Source organism: Microcaecilia unicolor, chromosome 6, assembly GCF_901765095.1.
Source record: "Microcaecilia unicolor chromosome 6, aMicUni1.1, whole genome shotgun sequence".
Lineage (NCBI taxonomy): Eukaryota > Metazoa > Chordata > Amphibia > Gymnophiona > Siphonopidae > Microcaecilia > Microcaecilia unicolor.
Window position 1 is genome coordinate 121,409,464 of NC_044036.1, and position 15,318 is coordinate 121,424,781.

A 15,318-nucleotide genomic window follows, 5' to 3' on the forward strand; every position below is an offset into this window, starting at 1 on the left:
GTTATAGAATTCAGGGGAACATGCTTACATTTAGTCGCAGGGTATTTGCACCAGGTTTCAGTGGTGTAAATGGTCACACTTAAACAGGGCCGCCGAGAGACTGGGCTGGGCCTGGGGCAAGGCCGCCCCTGGAGCCCCACCCCCCGAAGTCATCGTCGTCACCCCCCCTCTGTCCACCACTGGGCCAGGCCCCCCTGAATTCAAATCATAGCGCCTCACCTCGACCCTGCTCCGTGTGAAAGAAGCGCAGCAGCGGCAGTCTGCAGATTGCCTCCCTTCAGGCCTTCCCTCCCTGTGTCCCGCCCTTGTGCAAGTTATGTCAGATGAGGGCAGGACACAGGGAGGGAAGGCCCGAAGGGAGGCGATCTGCAGACTGCCTCTGCTGCACTTCTTTCACACGGAGAGAGGTCGAGGTGAGGCGCTATGATTTGAATTCAGGGGGGGCCCAGCCCGGTGGTGGACAGAGGGGGGCAGGTGGAGGGGACTGCGGCGCCGGGCCCCCTTGGAGGCCCGGCCCCGGGAAATTTTGTCCCCCTTGCCCTCTCTCTCGGCGGCCCTGCACTTAAACATAGGTGCATTCCCTGGCCCTATACACTATTCTATAGACCATGCCTAACTTTAGGTGCAGTTTATAGAATAGTGTTAAGTGCTTTTTCTGGACGTGTCTAGATTTTAGACACCATTTACCCAAAATGTGTAACCCAGTTATTAACATGGTCTGCTTGGATATCTTGGTTTTCACACGTGCAGAATCAAGCTATTGGTTCTGTGAAGTTTTCCATTTAGGGACTGGATGTGATTTATATTAAAATCAAAATATGTATGTGTTTCTCTTTTAACAATTTAGAAGAGTGTTAAAAGAAATAGACACGGCAAAAACTGAATTACAGTGCGTTATTCAGATTCACTAGGTGGCACCAGTGAGCTTATTCCGAGGCGTTGAAAAGCTCGGCATCCCTGAGAGAACAAGCAGAAGCCCAATGCTTAACCCATCAGTCTGAGCTGGAGCCTGTAGGAGCTGCAGACAGGAGGGGGGGCATAGCAGTAATTTCCTAAAAACTACAGCGGAAAACACATCAACACTGAGAAGCAGCAACAAAGGACCAGAGAGGAAACCCCACAAAGAGAGAACGAAGGACTAACAAAAAGAAGCCTGGTACTGCCTCAAACTTTATGAAGAGTTCTTTTGTTTGACTAGCCTTTCAGATTGGATTCTTGGACCAAAGTTACAGGAAAGACACTTTTGCAGCTTTCTTGCTCCTAAACCAAATGCATTTCTTAACTCTAGTGTAAATGCTTTAATGCTTCCCAGAGACTGAGTGTGCTGCTTAGGCCCTTGGTCACGTGAAACCTAGGAAAAAATGCTTCTCTGCTGGACTTTTCGAAGCCAGGCACAGTTCTGCCTGGTGTTCTTTGCTGTTCTTTCTCAGTTATGGGCCCAGGAGTCCAGTTCAAAAACTGAGCAAAATGCTGAAGAGTTACCTGAAGGGGCCTCCACTTTGGCTTTTGTTTTTGATGTGACTGGCTCAATGTACGATGATTTAGTTCAGGTTATTGAAGGTGCATCCAAAATTTTGGAAACATCCTTAAAGCGGCCCAAGAGACCTCTTTATAACTTTGCTTTGGTACCTTTCCATGACCCAGGTAAGAAAATACCCAAATATTAAGCAGCTTAATACTGGAACTCTTAACAGTAATGTTCCAACTGGTAACTATAAAAAGCCATACAGTTTCAGTGCTAGCTGCAGGGTATTTCGCAGAGTGAACGAGTGCTTTTACATACAAGCATTCATCACTGACTGAGTTTCTCTGTGCAGCTTTGCTCATCTGTACTGAATCTGATGCCCTGTTTCTGGGAAACCTGACATGATTACATTGCCACAGAGTACATTGTGTGAAAAGACAAATGTTTGAGCAAATGTTGCTTAATTACAATACTTACTTAAATGTTTGTAACTGGATCAAGGTTGTCAATGAAGCTTGATATTCAAAGTGAGTTATATGTTTGCTGGCAGGCGGTGAATGTGTAATTAGTTTATCTGGATATTTTTAAAAATTATATGGGTAATGGCTTGTTTAACTCACTAAGGGGCCTTTTTACTAAGATGCACTAATGCATTTAGAGCATGATTAGCATTTGCTAAATGCTAAGAAGCTTATAGGAATGTAATGGGCTGCATGACATTTGGTGTACTGTAATCGTTAGTGCACACTAAATCCATTAGCACACCTTAGTAAAAGGACCCCTAAAGGAGCAGATATTATTCATATAAAAATGGGCTGGCTTAGGAGATTTGGAGTTGTGTAGCCCCAGATTCTATATACAGCGACTAAAGTTGTGCGTGTAAATTTGGTAGTATGGCCAAACTGCGTGGGCAACTTCATTTTGTAACAAGCCAATTGGCACTAATTAGCATTTACGCTCGCAGCTTGCTAAGCATATTCTGTAAAGTGATAATGTGTAAATTGTAATGTGTGGATCTCAAAATGGGGTGTGGCCACGGGAGGGAATGGGTGGGTCATGGGTATTCCTAGAAACTACACTCACTGTTATAGAATACGCCTGATGTGTGCCTGTAGGCGTGGGCATTTACACCAGGTTTTAGTTGGCGTAAATGGTGGTACCTAGATTTAGTTACAGATTCAGGCGCTATGCATATTCTATAAACCACACCTAATGTTAGGTGCGGTTTTTAGAATAGTGTTAAGCGCATTTTTTCTGCGCTGTTTTTTTCCAGCGCCATATATAGAATCTAGTCTTTAGTGTAGGCCTGCTAAATAGCAGACCTTCTTTAAACGCATAGGGGTAATTTTATATGGTGTGCCATAAATTAGGTGCTAATTTAGGTGCGAAAACAGAAGATAACAGTACTTGAGTGCTAAAATGGGGGTAAAATAGCAGTTATGTGCATATGTCACTTAGGTGCTATTTTGTAACTTGGTGTCTAAGGCCCCCTTTTACCAAGCTGCAGCAAAAGGGGGCCTGTGTTGGTGTCAGTGCCGCAGGTGGTAAAAGGGCCTGTCTCGCTTTCCTGCCAGAAATGGCCGGGTGGCAAGTAAAGCAGTTGCCGTGTGGCCATTTCAGGGGGGAGCCCTTACTGCCACCCATTGAGGTGGCAGTAAGGGCTCCTGCGCTAATCCGGCGGTAACCAGGTAGCGTGCGGCACTGCCCGATTACTGCTGGGTACTATCCAGGGTTACAAATTTTTGTAGCGCCGGAAATGACGGCGCGGTAGGGGTGGGAAGTACCATTGGGCTGCTGCGGTAGCCCGGCGTTACTTCCTAAATAGCGAGTGGTATTTACTTGCACTTCGTAAAAGGAGCCCTAAGTGTTCTCACACATAACTGCAAAGGGGGAGCTCCATGAGAGGATCATGGGCATTACCACTGTTTTAGCATGCGCGTTTTAGAATGCTCTCATTTATGCATACAACTGCCGCATTTAGACACACCCATTGGTGCCAGCCACAGGCATTCTATAAGTGGTCACGCCTACAGTTAGGCGCGTTACTGTGACGTTATGCTAGTATTTTATAACAGATTTGGCACGTAAATATTCCATTATAGAATGCTAGCTGAACGCCAGCAAGGTCATTGCTTACACATATATTCAAAAATAGTACTGCTGTGTAAGATGGTACATGAACTGATAGATTAGATTCACGGTTGAAGCTGATGAAAAGATCTTAGCGCGCATCACTTCACGATTGTGATCAGCATGGCATGAAAACCAAGGAAACTAGATATGTGGGCATAGAAAGGAAAGTTGGGAATAGCACTAGAGGCACCTGCAGGTTTGGATGTTAATTTGATGTTACCGAGGGGCTCAAGAACTTTTGTAAGAAATATATGTCAGAGTCAGAGAGAATAGGGTGGAAGAAGAACATGCAGTGAATAGACTGTAGTGAAATTGTGAGGGATGTATACATGAAACACATGGTGGAGCTTTAAGAAGGTTATAACTGTTCACTGAATGAACCTCACTGGTCAGCTCTAACGGAACCTGTAATCTCTGCCATGCATTATTTAAATTTAAACTGTACTTGTACCAATGCCCACAGTAGGTGACTTCTAATTTTAATTGTCAGCTATGAGTAGGCAGCTGAAACATGCTACTCAGTCAGCTCTTTGGAGTGGGGGGGGGGGGGGCCACTATCATGGAGCTTTTTGTGGGACTAGGGGTGGGAGAGAACCACTAGACTATTAGGGAATTTGTGTGGGAGGGAGAGGGCTGGTGGGGGGGCATTAGACCATCCATGAATCTTTTATTTTTTAAATATTGGGCTGAAGGGAAGGTGTGCCGGATCTTTTATTTTTTAAATATTGGGCTGAAGGGAAGGTGTGCCGGGCTGAGCCAGGCTGGCTTGGGACAAGGGGGTGTTTGGGTAGGGTTGGGGCTGATGCACAGGAAGCAGTTTGGGTAGTTGGGTTGGAGAGAGAGAAGGGGTGACACTAGACTCCCGCTCCTCTCAACCAAACTTCCTACGCTACCCTGGACCTGGTGAAAAGTTTCCTGCTCTAAATGCGAGTGAGAAATTGTTTTGTTTTTTGAGCACGGCTGTGGGGTATTTAATGACCACATTAGCATGCATTTAAATGATGAAGCCTAGGACAGAATTTGAGAGGGGACTCCCAAATCCACTACCAGACTGTCTTCTTCAGCTTTAGGCAAGTTGCAGTCCTTTCTAGCCTGTGGGCCAGAGCAGTTGCCCAAGTTGCACCAATGCCAGCCCTGACATCTGCTGTCTTTATATTTTGCACAGTACAAGGGAAAATACATTACTTTCTGTTTCTCTGGTGTTGCACTGCATGCAATGTCTGGCTTCTTGGTATTTCAGTTTAATTTTTGTCTGCATATTTCTGTCTTCACTTTGTGGTCACTCATTTTTTTATATGGTGAGAGTAATCTGCAGTAATCTGGCTTGTTCCATTTTCCTAATAGGTGTACTGATGTTCTAGGGCTCACTACAATATTTACAGTGCTACCTTTTCCAAGGTAAGGTATTTGTGTGAGTTTTGGAAGTTAGTGCTGTAGTGGTATGTCCTGACTGACTTTTTTTTTGTAGAAATTTGTATTATTTCACAATATGCCTGGTACTGAGAGGGTTTATGTGACATTACTGAGATGAAACTAAAATCAGATTATTTTTGTATGGTAAATTCTTTGGGGAGATGTCCTAGCAGCGCTCTGCACACATTGCTGGGGAGAAGCCATGAGGGGAAGGGGGATGCAAAATATATATTTGGATTTACCTTAGAGGGGAACATATATGTGTTGGGGAACTGAGGAGGGAACTGTAAGTGAGGTCTGAAGAGTGCAACCTCTTGTTCTCCCCCCCCCCCTCCGATGTAGCCTGCAGTCATTAAAGCCTGCACTACTTCTATGTCTGCAGTAATATTTGTGGGTAGGTCAGATGTGAAGCTTGGGATAGGATGGGGTACAGCACAGGCTCTCAAAAAGAAAACAAGTTGGCTACTTTATACCCGCTCAGTATGAATGAAAATGGATCTCTGTAGGCTTTCTACTGCATAGCTGCCAACAGGGCCGGTCTTAGCAAGTGCAGGGCCCTATGCAGACCAATTTGGTGGGGCCCCACCCTAGCCCCGCCCACCCTAGCTCTACCCCACCCTGACTCCACCCCACCCTAGCTCCACCCCATTGATAAGATTATTCCATTTTTAGAACTTTTTTATTTATGAAATTTCAAATAAAGACAAATGAAGCTAAACTTGTACAAAAAACTGATTGAAATAATAAGCACAATGCTATCATGAAACCTCCCCTCCCCAGAAATTATTCAGTTCAAGTCCACTACAATTAGTAGTTCCAATTCTCATAACAAAGGAGAATAAAGGAAAAATATTAAGAAAAGATCCAGTACTTTCAAATTCCCCTATTACTCTGTAATCCATCAAACCAGAGAGGCAAGTAGCCACATCAGTTACTAAATAGTTTGAACTGATTGTACCTACTTTATATCAGATTTTGCTACTTCATGATTTCCATTCTCAGATGTTAGCGTAGTAATCTTTTCTTCCTGTGATTGAAGTCTAGCTTCCAAATGATTAATTCAAGGTGTCATATCATTAATTACTGGAAGCAGTGTTTTAGCCAAATCTGCTATTGCCATCCAAATTTTTATCAGGAGAAATATCTGCAGATCTATGTGAAAATAACCCAGATATGTTAGAAACAGCCTCTTCCAAGCCAGAAGATCTTACTTGCTCAGCTTCTCCAGCAACTAATGTTGTTGGGCCAAATTCCTCTCAGGGAGGCAGACATTTCCAACCCTTGCACCGTCCTTAAGCATCGTTAGATGAGAGAGACACTTCTCCTGATCTCCTGCCTGCATGGAATCCGATTTCGATTTGGCATAAGTGCACAACTGTTGGCGTCAGCAACGATGGCTCACCTCACGTCCTCACCACCTCCGACCAGGCTCCAGCTTTTCCCGCTCAGTGACTCCCGCCCTCGCGTCCGGAAACAGGAAATACATCAGAAGGCGGGACATTGAGCGGGAAGCTGGAGCCTGGAGGTGAGCCTTCACGCTGCAACTGTCTGTCGTCACCGTCGGGGCCGTCGCTGCCTGGGCTGGCTTGCTGGCATCGCTCAGTTAGTCGTCGGGATCCGGGGACTCGGGAGCTGACGGCGGGCTCAGCGGGCCGAAGCCGGGAGTGGGCGCTGCACCGGTGGTGACGGGAGCGGAGTGGCTGAGCCGCGGGAATGGGGATCATCTCAGGCGTCTAAGGCGAGCAGCGGCGGATGTCGGAGTGGAGTTACGAGTGAGGCAGAGTTGAGGGTGGGGCCCCCTTAGGCACGCCGTGTGGGGCCCCCTTAGGCGCGGGGCCCTATGCGGTCGCCTTGGTCGCCTCTGCCTAAGACCGGCCCTGGCTGCCAAGAGGGGGGGGAGGATCAAAAATCCCAGGGCCTCTGGGGAGGGTCTCTCTCTCTCTCTATCCTGCTTCTGATGGGACCCAGGTGATCGCGTCCCAACAGGTGCAGGAGAGAGAAAACTCCAGCGCTGGGCCCCCTTGCATTGCCTGCGTAGCAGGTGCTGGGCCCTCAGGCCGCACATGCTCAGTTTTGAGACTGAGCATGTGCGACCTGAGGAAAGCAGCCACAGGGGCAGGCAGTGCTGGGCAGAGGAAGGAGTTGTGTTGCCTGCAGCTGGTGGGGCCAGCCAAGGTACTTTGGGTGGGTGGTGGTGGCAGTGACCATTTCTTTTTTTTTTGGGGGGGGGGCAGTGGTGTCGATGACTATTTTGCCCCGGGCCTGGCTCAGTCTCTCGGCGGCTCTGTTCTACTGTTTAATTGAACATGCAGCAGCACTCATCATTTTTAATGCTATTCAGTAAACACACTCTGTAGATTTTGTAAATTATACAAAAGTGGTTCAGGAAGCAGTGTTGTTTTTGGAAGAGGGGGTGGGGGAACTAGATGGGTATTACTATCCACAGTCCCATGAAAGTCTTTCTAAAACATGGTGACCACAAAACTTTGTTACATGAATAAGCCGGGACCAGGCGTTTTGTAAATCACTTTTCCTTTTAAATCATTCTTGGAACTGGTGTTCAATTTTCCAAAAACCAAAAATACTTCAGGTTTCAGAATGCTTTTAGATGATGCTTTGTAACATGTCTGCCTCACTTTCTATGACCTGCTAGGAGTAAGTCCTTTCTGACTGAGGGTCTCACCAAGCAGTATTCTTACCTTACCTTCACCAGTGCAGGTATTTCTGCTCTGAAAATACTCCATCCACCAGAGTTGCTAGTGTTTTTAAAGAAAAAAAAACAGACATAAAAAAACAGCCATTTATTGTGTCCATGCTGACCCATCCACTGTCCACTCAAGCTCCACTCCATGTTCCACCCATACCCCACACTCTGCAGTGAGGGCAGTCATACAGGCTTCATCACCTGCAGGGTAGGTCTCATTGAGGGCTCAGGAGTGGGGGACATACAAGAGATTGCTCTCTTCATCCCCTATTGAGTTACAGTCCCCCAACACACATATGCTTCCACCATACAGTTTTAAAGCCAAATTCCGCATCCAGAGAACCCCCCTGGCACTCCACCAATAATAGGTTCAGAGCAGATCTAGACTATTTCCCCATAAAACTCACCATACAAATATAACCTGGGTGTTTATGATTGTCATCTAGGCTTTTGCCTAGCATGTTGTCAGACTCAGTGGGAACCCCACACATAAACAGAATTATTTTGGGGTGGGGGGATGAGGGATGGGGCTGGCAAAGATCAAGAGATCAGAAAATTATTCTCTCAGACATTTCTCCAGTCATTCAGTAAGTCCACCAATGTTTTACTAAAGTCAGTTACTGGCAGTGGCATAGCCACGGGTGGGCCTGGGTGGGCCAGGGCCCACCCATTTAGGGCTCAGGCCCACCCAACAGTAGCACACGTTAAGTGGTAGCTGGTGGGGATCCCAAGCTCGGCCAGCTGAAGACTTCCCCCGATGGTAACGAAAACGCTACTCTCCATGATACTAGCACCTGAGCATGCTCATTTTTCAGTGCATACCTGCTGCAGACTGTCAAGGTGGAAAGAAGCATTTTCCCACCAGCTGAGATATTTTTTTTGGTGGTGGTTGGGGGTGGGGGGAGAACACTTGGTGCCCACCCACTTCTTGCCTAGGCCCACCCAAAATCTGTTGTCTGGCTACGCCCATGGTTACTGGCAAGTCATAGTTCAGTGTACATTCTCTCTAAAGCTATTAGCTCCCTCTTCACTCTCTGACAAAGTCCTTTCTCCTTAGCTCCTGGTTCCTACTACTGAGAGTAGAAGGGATAAACACAGTTCTTGTAATCCAAGATACCTGACACTTTTGGTAGCAGTGTGGGGTAGTTTAGTAAAGATGTCACTTACCTTTCAGATGTTAGAAACTGTGAGGCTCAGGGACTTTTGAGACTCAGGTGCAGGACCTTTCTACTTGAAATTAGCTGAGGAATTCTTTGGTCCTCAGGAATCCTGTAGATGTTTCAAGTGATGTATTTCCTTCAGCCCAGTGATGTTCCTGGACCACAAATAGATGGGTTGAAATCCAGGTCGCCTTGATGTGAGTCTCTCCTTCTCCTCAGTAAAACAAGAGGGTGGTGAGGGTTCTCTATTCCCTCTGCCATCCACTGGGGCAGGTGCTTCAATGGCTTTCTGTCACCCAGATACTCTTGGGTATTTATTTGACTTTACTATACTGGTTTGAGTAGCAGAACACCAGCCTGCATAACTGGCCTATGAGGCTAAGACTTAGGCTTGAAGACTTTCCCCTTATTACTAGAATTAGAGTCCGTGGAGGATTAGGAACCAAAGACTGCGTTTCAACTATGAATTAATGTTTTATAGTCAGGGGAATTTCTTTTTAAAACCAGTTCCTACCTCTGATTACAATATGTCTCTCCTGGTTTCTCCCTCTTTCTAGAAGAGGCCAGAATATCCAACAAGGCAGATATTGCTCTGCCTGCCTATGGCTGAGGTCAGACAAAAGGTGAAAGTTTTATATTTATTTGTTTATATGAATATGCCACAACATCTATGATTCTGTGTGGCTTACACCATTACACACATAATAAATCATACATCCAGAAACAGATAAAACCATAAAACAACATAAATCATAATAATAACCTTACAAAACATAACTGTGTCCATGAACTTCCACCCCCAAATCCTTCCATAAATCCCACAAAGATCAAATTCATTCAAAAGCGCTAATAAACAAATAAGCCATCAATTGCTTTCTAAAATTTTGCTAATGAGTAAAAGTATTGGTTTAGGCAGAGACACAATTAGGCTGATATTCAGACCTCGGGAGAGATTGGCTAACTCCTGCAGTCAGCGCTAAGCACTTATATTGAATGCCGGGCCGTTTCTGGTGGCTGCCATTCAATATCTGGTTTATTTTTGGCCGGTTTGAAGATAACCGGTTAAGTCAGTATTCAGACTTAGACAGTTATCTTTAAACCAGCCAAAGATATACCAGGTATTTGGCTGTGAAACCAGGTTTAAAAATCGATGGATAGCCAGTTATATTACTACTACTACTACTTAACATTTCTAGAGCGCTACTAGGGTTACGCAACGCTGTACAATTTAACAAAGAGAGACAGTCCCTGCTCAAAGAGCTTACAATCTAATAGACAAGTGAACGGTCGGTCCGATAGGGGCAGTCATATTGGGGCACTCTGGATTCACTGAACGGTAAGGGTTAGGTGCCGAACGCAGCATTGAAGAGGTGGGCTTTAAGCAAAGACTTGAAGACGGGCAGGGAGGGGGCTTGGCGTAAGGGCTCAGGAAGGTTGTTCCAAGCATAGGGTGAGGCGAGGCAGAATGAGCGGAGCCTGGAGTTGGCGGTGGTGGAGAAGAGTACTGAGAGGAGGGATTTATCCTGTGAACGGAGGTTACGGGCGGGAACATAAGGGGAGATGAGGGTAGAAAGCTAGTGAGGGGCAGCAGACATTTGTAGGTAAGAAGGAGAAGCTTGAATTGAATGTGGTATCTGATCGGAAGCCAGTGAAGTGACCTGAGGAGAGGGGTGATATGAGTATATCGGTTCTGGCGGAATATGAGATGTTATATTGGCTGATATAACCGGCTAACTGTTAACAGGGGATTTATCCCCTTCTGAATATTGGCGGATAGCTGGTTAAGCACTATTTAACCAGTCAGCAGCTGTTCTGACCAGTTAAATAGCTCTGAATATTGGGGAAGGGAAGTGAATATAAGAAGACTGCTAGATTATCAGCTGCCCTACACAAAGAAATCTCTGATTCTAGTGTAATCTCACTAACAGCAGCATCTCAGCAACTCTCAGTACCAGGCATATTGTGAAGTAATACAAAACTACAAAATGTCACTTAGTCAGAACCTAGTGAAAATCTACCACGCCAACACTAATTTCTGAAACAAGGACCCTACCTATGAAAAGGCAGTGCCCTAAATATTACAGTGGACCCTACACATCAACACATCTGTTGAGAAAAGTGAGCAAGCTAAAATTACTACACATCACTGTATGAAAAATTCATGCTAATAGAATAATTGGCCTTGATCACACACATAGAACAAAGATACCAAATACAAAATAAGTGACCACAAACTAGAAATAGAAATATATAAATGGAAATTAAATTAAAACCCAAAGAAGCTAGAACTTATATGTCGTATAAAACCAGAGAAATAGAAGGCGATGCATTTTCCCCTGTATTATGCAAACTATAAAGAGCAGATGTCAGGGATGGTGCTGGAGGGAGGAGGGGGTGGAATGCATCCAGGGCAATTGCTTTTGGCGCCCTGTCCAGAGAGGGCCCCAGATCTGTCTCAAAGTGAATAAAGCACTGCTTGGCAGTGGGATTTGGGTTTTTTGCCCAAATTTCTGCCCTGGGCTCCACCCATGTCTATCACCAGCTCTGGCATATCTGTATTCCAAAAGCTAATCTAGTCTAATCAGTAAATATAAAATAAAATTATTTTTTCAACTTGTCTGATTATTGTTTTTCTAACTGTGTTGGCCCCAGTCTCTGATTTCTGCTTTCCTCTGTCTTCTCTTATTTCTCTTGCCAGGTCTCCTGTCCAGTAGACGATTCTTCTCTTTTGAGGTCCACCATCCATCTTACCTCTGCATCCCTATCCTTCTTGCATTCAGCATCTTTCCTGTCTGTGTCCTTGTCTTCCCCTGTCCAGCGTCTCCCCATATGTCCCTTTCCCTATAACCAGCTCTCTTATCCAGCATCCCTCCTGTGGCCCTATCCTCCCCATTTCTAGCATCACCTCTCTGAGTCCCTATTTCTCCATGAGTCCAGCATCATCCCTGTGTCCCTGTCTTTGTTTCCTCATGTCCAGTACCTCTTTCCTATGTCCTTATGCTGTCCCTTATCCCGCATCTCCTTTCTGTGTCCACACCCCCTATATCTAGCATTCTCCCTCGGTGTCCGTATCCTTCCCCTATGTCCAGCATAGACCCATTGTGTCCATGGCTCCCCTGTGTCCAGTATTGCTCTGTTGTGTCCCTATACCCTCCCCAGCCAGCATTGTCCCTCTGTGTCCATATACGTTTCCATTTCCATCATCTTTTGTGTCCCTGTCCATATGCTTCCCCTATGCCCCACATCTCCCCTCTGTGTCCCTAACTCTCCTTATGTCCAGCGTCTCCCCCTGTCTCTCTCCCTGTCTTCCCATGAGCATCTCTCCATGGCCTCACTCCAGCATCTCTCTTTCTTTCCTGTCCCCCTTGGGTCCAGCATATCCCCCTCTCTCTTCCCTCCTTCCCCATCAGTCCAGCAACTCTCCCCCTCTCTTTTCTCCATCTTCTGTGGTTTGGAATCTCACTGTCTCTTTCTCCTTCCTGTTTACTTCCCCTGTGAGTCCAGCATTTCTCCCTTCCTCCTCTTCCCCCATATCCAGCCTCTCTTCCCCTCTCTTTCCTCCATCCCCTGCTATCTGACATCTCCCGTCTCTCTCTCTTTCCTCTGTCCCTCCTTCCCGTCCTTCCGCAATCTAGAATCTCTTTCTATTGCTCATTTTTCTCTTCCCTTTCCTCTACTCCTTCCTGCCCACTGGCCAAGCATCTTTGCCTCTTCTTCCCTCTTCCCACAGTCTGTCAAACTTTCCTTCATCAGAAGTGGTTGTCAACAGTAGCAGCGATTCATACAGTCTCAGGGTGGCTCCAGAGTCTTCCCTCTGCTATGTCCCACCAATGTAGGAACAGGACGTTGAGTCAGATGAGGTGCGACAAGGCAAAGGAAAGGTTCTGGGGCCAGCTGGAAGCAGGATGTGTGAACTGGTGCTGATGAAGACAAGTTTCATAAATCAGGACAGAGGAAGAAAGAGACAGAGATGCTGGACCCATTGGAGGGGAAAAAGAAGGAAAGAGAAAGGGAGAGGGATACTGGTCTGAGGGTTGGGGGCAGGGGAATGGAGACAGGCAAGGGAATGGAGACAGACAGAATAGAGAGAGGAGAGATGCTAGGCTCTTGGATGTTGAGGCAGTGGTGAGAGACTTGGAAGTGATCATTGACTGGCTAAAAACCGGAACTTACATTGACCAGGGTCCATCCTTTGGGTAACACATCATGATTTCAATAAAGGACTTCCTAATTGCTATCCTGGTGCATTAGCATGGTCATTCCCACTCCTCCTGTATGTGCCTGGTTTCCTTTGTGGATTGATTTGGTTCTCTTGCATTGATAGTGAGAAAAAAACATGTCTGCAAGTCCAAGCAAAGCCAGGGGTGAAAGGTTTCCTGCGCTTTGGTGTGAGCCTCTTAGGGGATTTAAACAGCAAACATTTTTTTTGGAGGGGGGGGGGGGCTTATATTTCATGGCACAAGGAAAGGATGCCGATGTGCTCTTGGACTTCTTAATCTGCCTGGCGCATATGCAAAGGAGTTGCATGGTAAGCATAGCTCTTGTGCCCATGCATCAGTCACTTTCCTCTCCCTTGCTTTCGCTTTACTAGTGCATATAAAATTTGCATCTCATTTGCTTTGGGCAATAGAGGGCTAGTTTTCAGTGCTGTCCTTGTGCTATAGGATGTGCACTTTTGCCTCTGGTACTGGGTCTGTCCCTGAACATTATTTGAACTGGAAATTCTCCTAATACCTCAGATGGGGTATTCCTCCAAGCCAGTAGACACAGGAATGGATCGACTCAGGCCTCAGAGGCTTTCTGTAAAATTTGCTTTGTCGTTTGGACAGCATTTTCAGCTTCCTCATTTTATTGAGGATATCTGGGGGAGGACATTGGATGTTAAAATGCAGAGGGGTAAATATTCAGCCAGAGTCAGTGAGTGTTTTACTGACAACTGCAGGCATTACTCTTGAATATTCAATGCTGGTTCATGTCCAGGTTTTGGCATTACATAAGAGAAAGGGAAATGGGACTTGACATACCACCTTTCTGAGGTTTTTGCAACTACATTCAAAGTGGTTTACATATATTCAGGTACTTATTTTGTACCAGGGGCAATGGAGGGTTAAGTGACTTGTCCAAAGTCACAAGGAGCTGCAGTGGGAATCAAACTCGGTCCCCCAGGATCAAAGTTCACTGCACTAACCACTAGGCTACTCCTCCACATAAGAACAGCCATACTGGGGCAGAGCAATGGTCCATCTAGCCCAGAATCCTGTTTCCCAAACAGTGGCCAAACCAGGTCACAAGTACCTGGCAGAAATCCAACTAGCAGCAACACTCCCAGGGCAAGCAGTTGCTTCCCCATGTCTGTCTCAATAGCACACTATGGACTTTTCGTCCAGGAATTTGTCCAAACCTTTTTTAAACCTAGATATGCTAACTATTCGTTGTGCAAAAATATTTCCTCCTAGTTGTTTTAAAAGTATTTCCATGTAACTTCCTCGAGTGTCCCCTAATCTTTGTACTTTTGGAATGAGTAAAAAATCGATTTACTTCTCACTCATTGTACACCACTCAGGATTTTGTAGACCTCAGTCATGTCTCCCCTCATCTGTCTCTTTTCCAAGCTGAAGGACCCTAACCTCTTTATCCTTTCCTCATATGAGAGGAGTTCCATCCCATTTATCATTTTGGTCGCTCTTCTTTGAACCTTTTCTAATTCGGCTATATCTTTTTTGAGATACGGCAACTAGAACTGAATGCAATACTCAAGGTGCAGTTGCACCATGGAGCGATAAAAGGCATTATAGTATTTTCGGTCTTATTCACCATCCCTTTCCTAATAATTCCTAGCATCCTGTTTGCTTTTTTGGTCGCTGCCACACACTGAGCATAAGATTTCAGAGTATTATCTACAACAACACCTAGATCTTTTTCTTGGGTGCTGACCCCCAAGGTAGACCCTAGCATCAGGTAACAATGATTCGGATTATTCTTTCCAATGTGCATCACCTTGCATTTGTCCACATTAAATTTCATGTGCCATTTCGATGGCCAGTCTTCCAATTTCCTAAGGTCTTCCTGCAATATTTCACAGTCCACAAGTGTTTAACAATCTTGAATAGTTTTGTATCATCTGCAAATGTAATCAACTCACTTGTCGTACTGATTTCCATATCATTTATAAATATGTTAAATAGCACCGGTCCCAATACAGATCCCTGCGTTGAATATCCATTTTTTGTTGAGCTGGCTAATGTATAGTCCATTAAGTCGATATTTAGCACTTAAGTGCTATGGGTTACAACATAAAGATAGGACTGACCTTTATGCTGTCTTATTTACGTGCTTAACTTGGCTGGTTAAGTGCTGAATATCAGCATTTAACTGGCCAAGTGCTGACTTCCTACAGAATGCCCCCAAAATAGCTGGTTTTCACTTAGGTGCCGACTGCAAAT

At 45.5% G+C, this 15,318-nt stretch overlaps 1 protein-coding gene across 2 annotated transcripts in view; it reads left to right on the forward strand.

Annotated features, from left to right (window-relative positions):
- Positions 1–1,026: 1,026 nt before the first annotated feature.
- The window catches only part of HMCN1 (hemicentin 1), a 672,624-nt gene continuing 658,332 nt past the window's right edge, over positions 1,027–15,318 (forward strand). For both annotated transcript variants that reach the window (XM_030206904.1, XM_030206905.1), the window contains exon 1: positions 1,027–1,644. In XM_030206904.1, the coding sequence (XP_030062764.1) occupies positions 1,362–1,644 (283 nt within the window). In that variant the 5' untranslated portion in view covers positions 1,027–1,361. The remainder of the gene's footprint in view (positions 1,645–15,318) is intronic.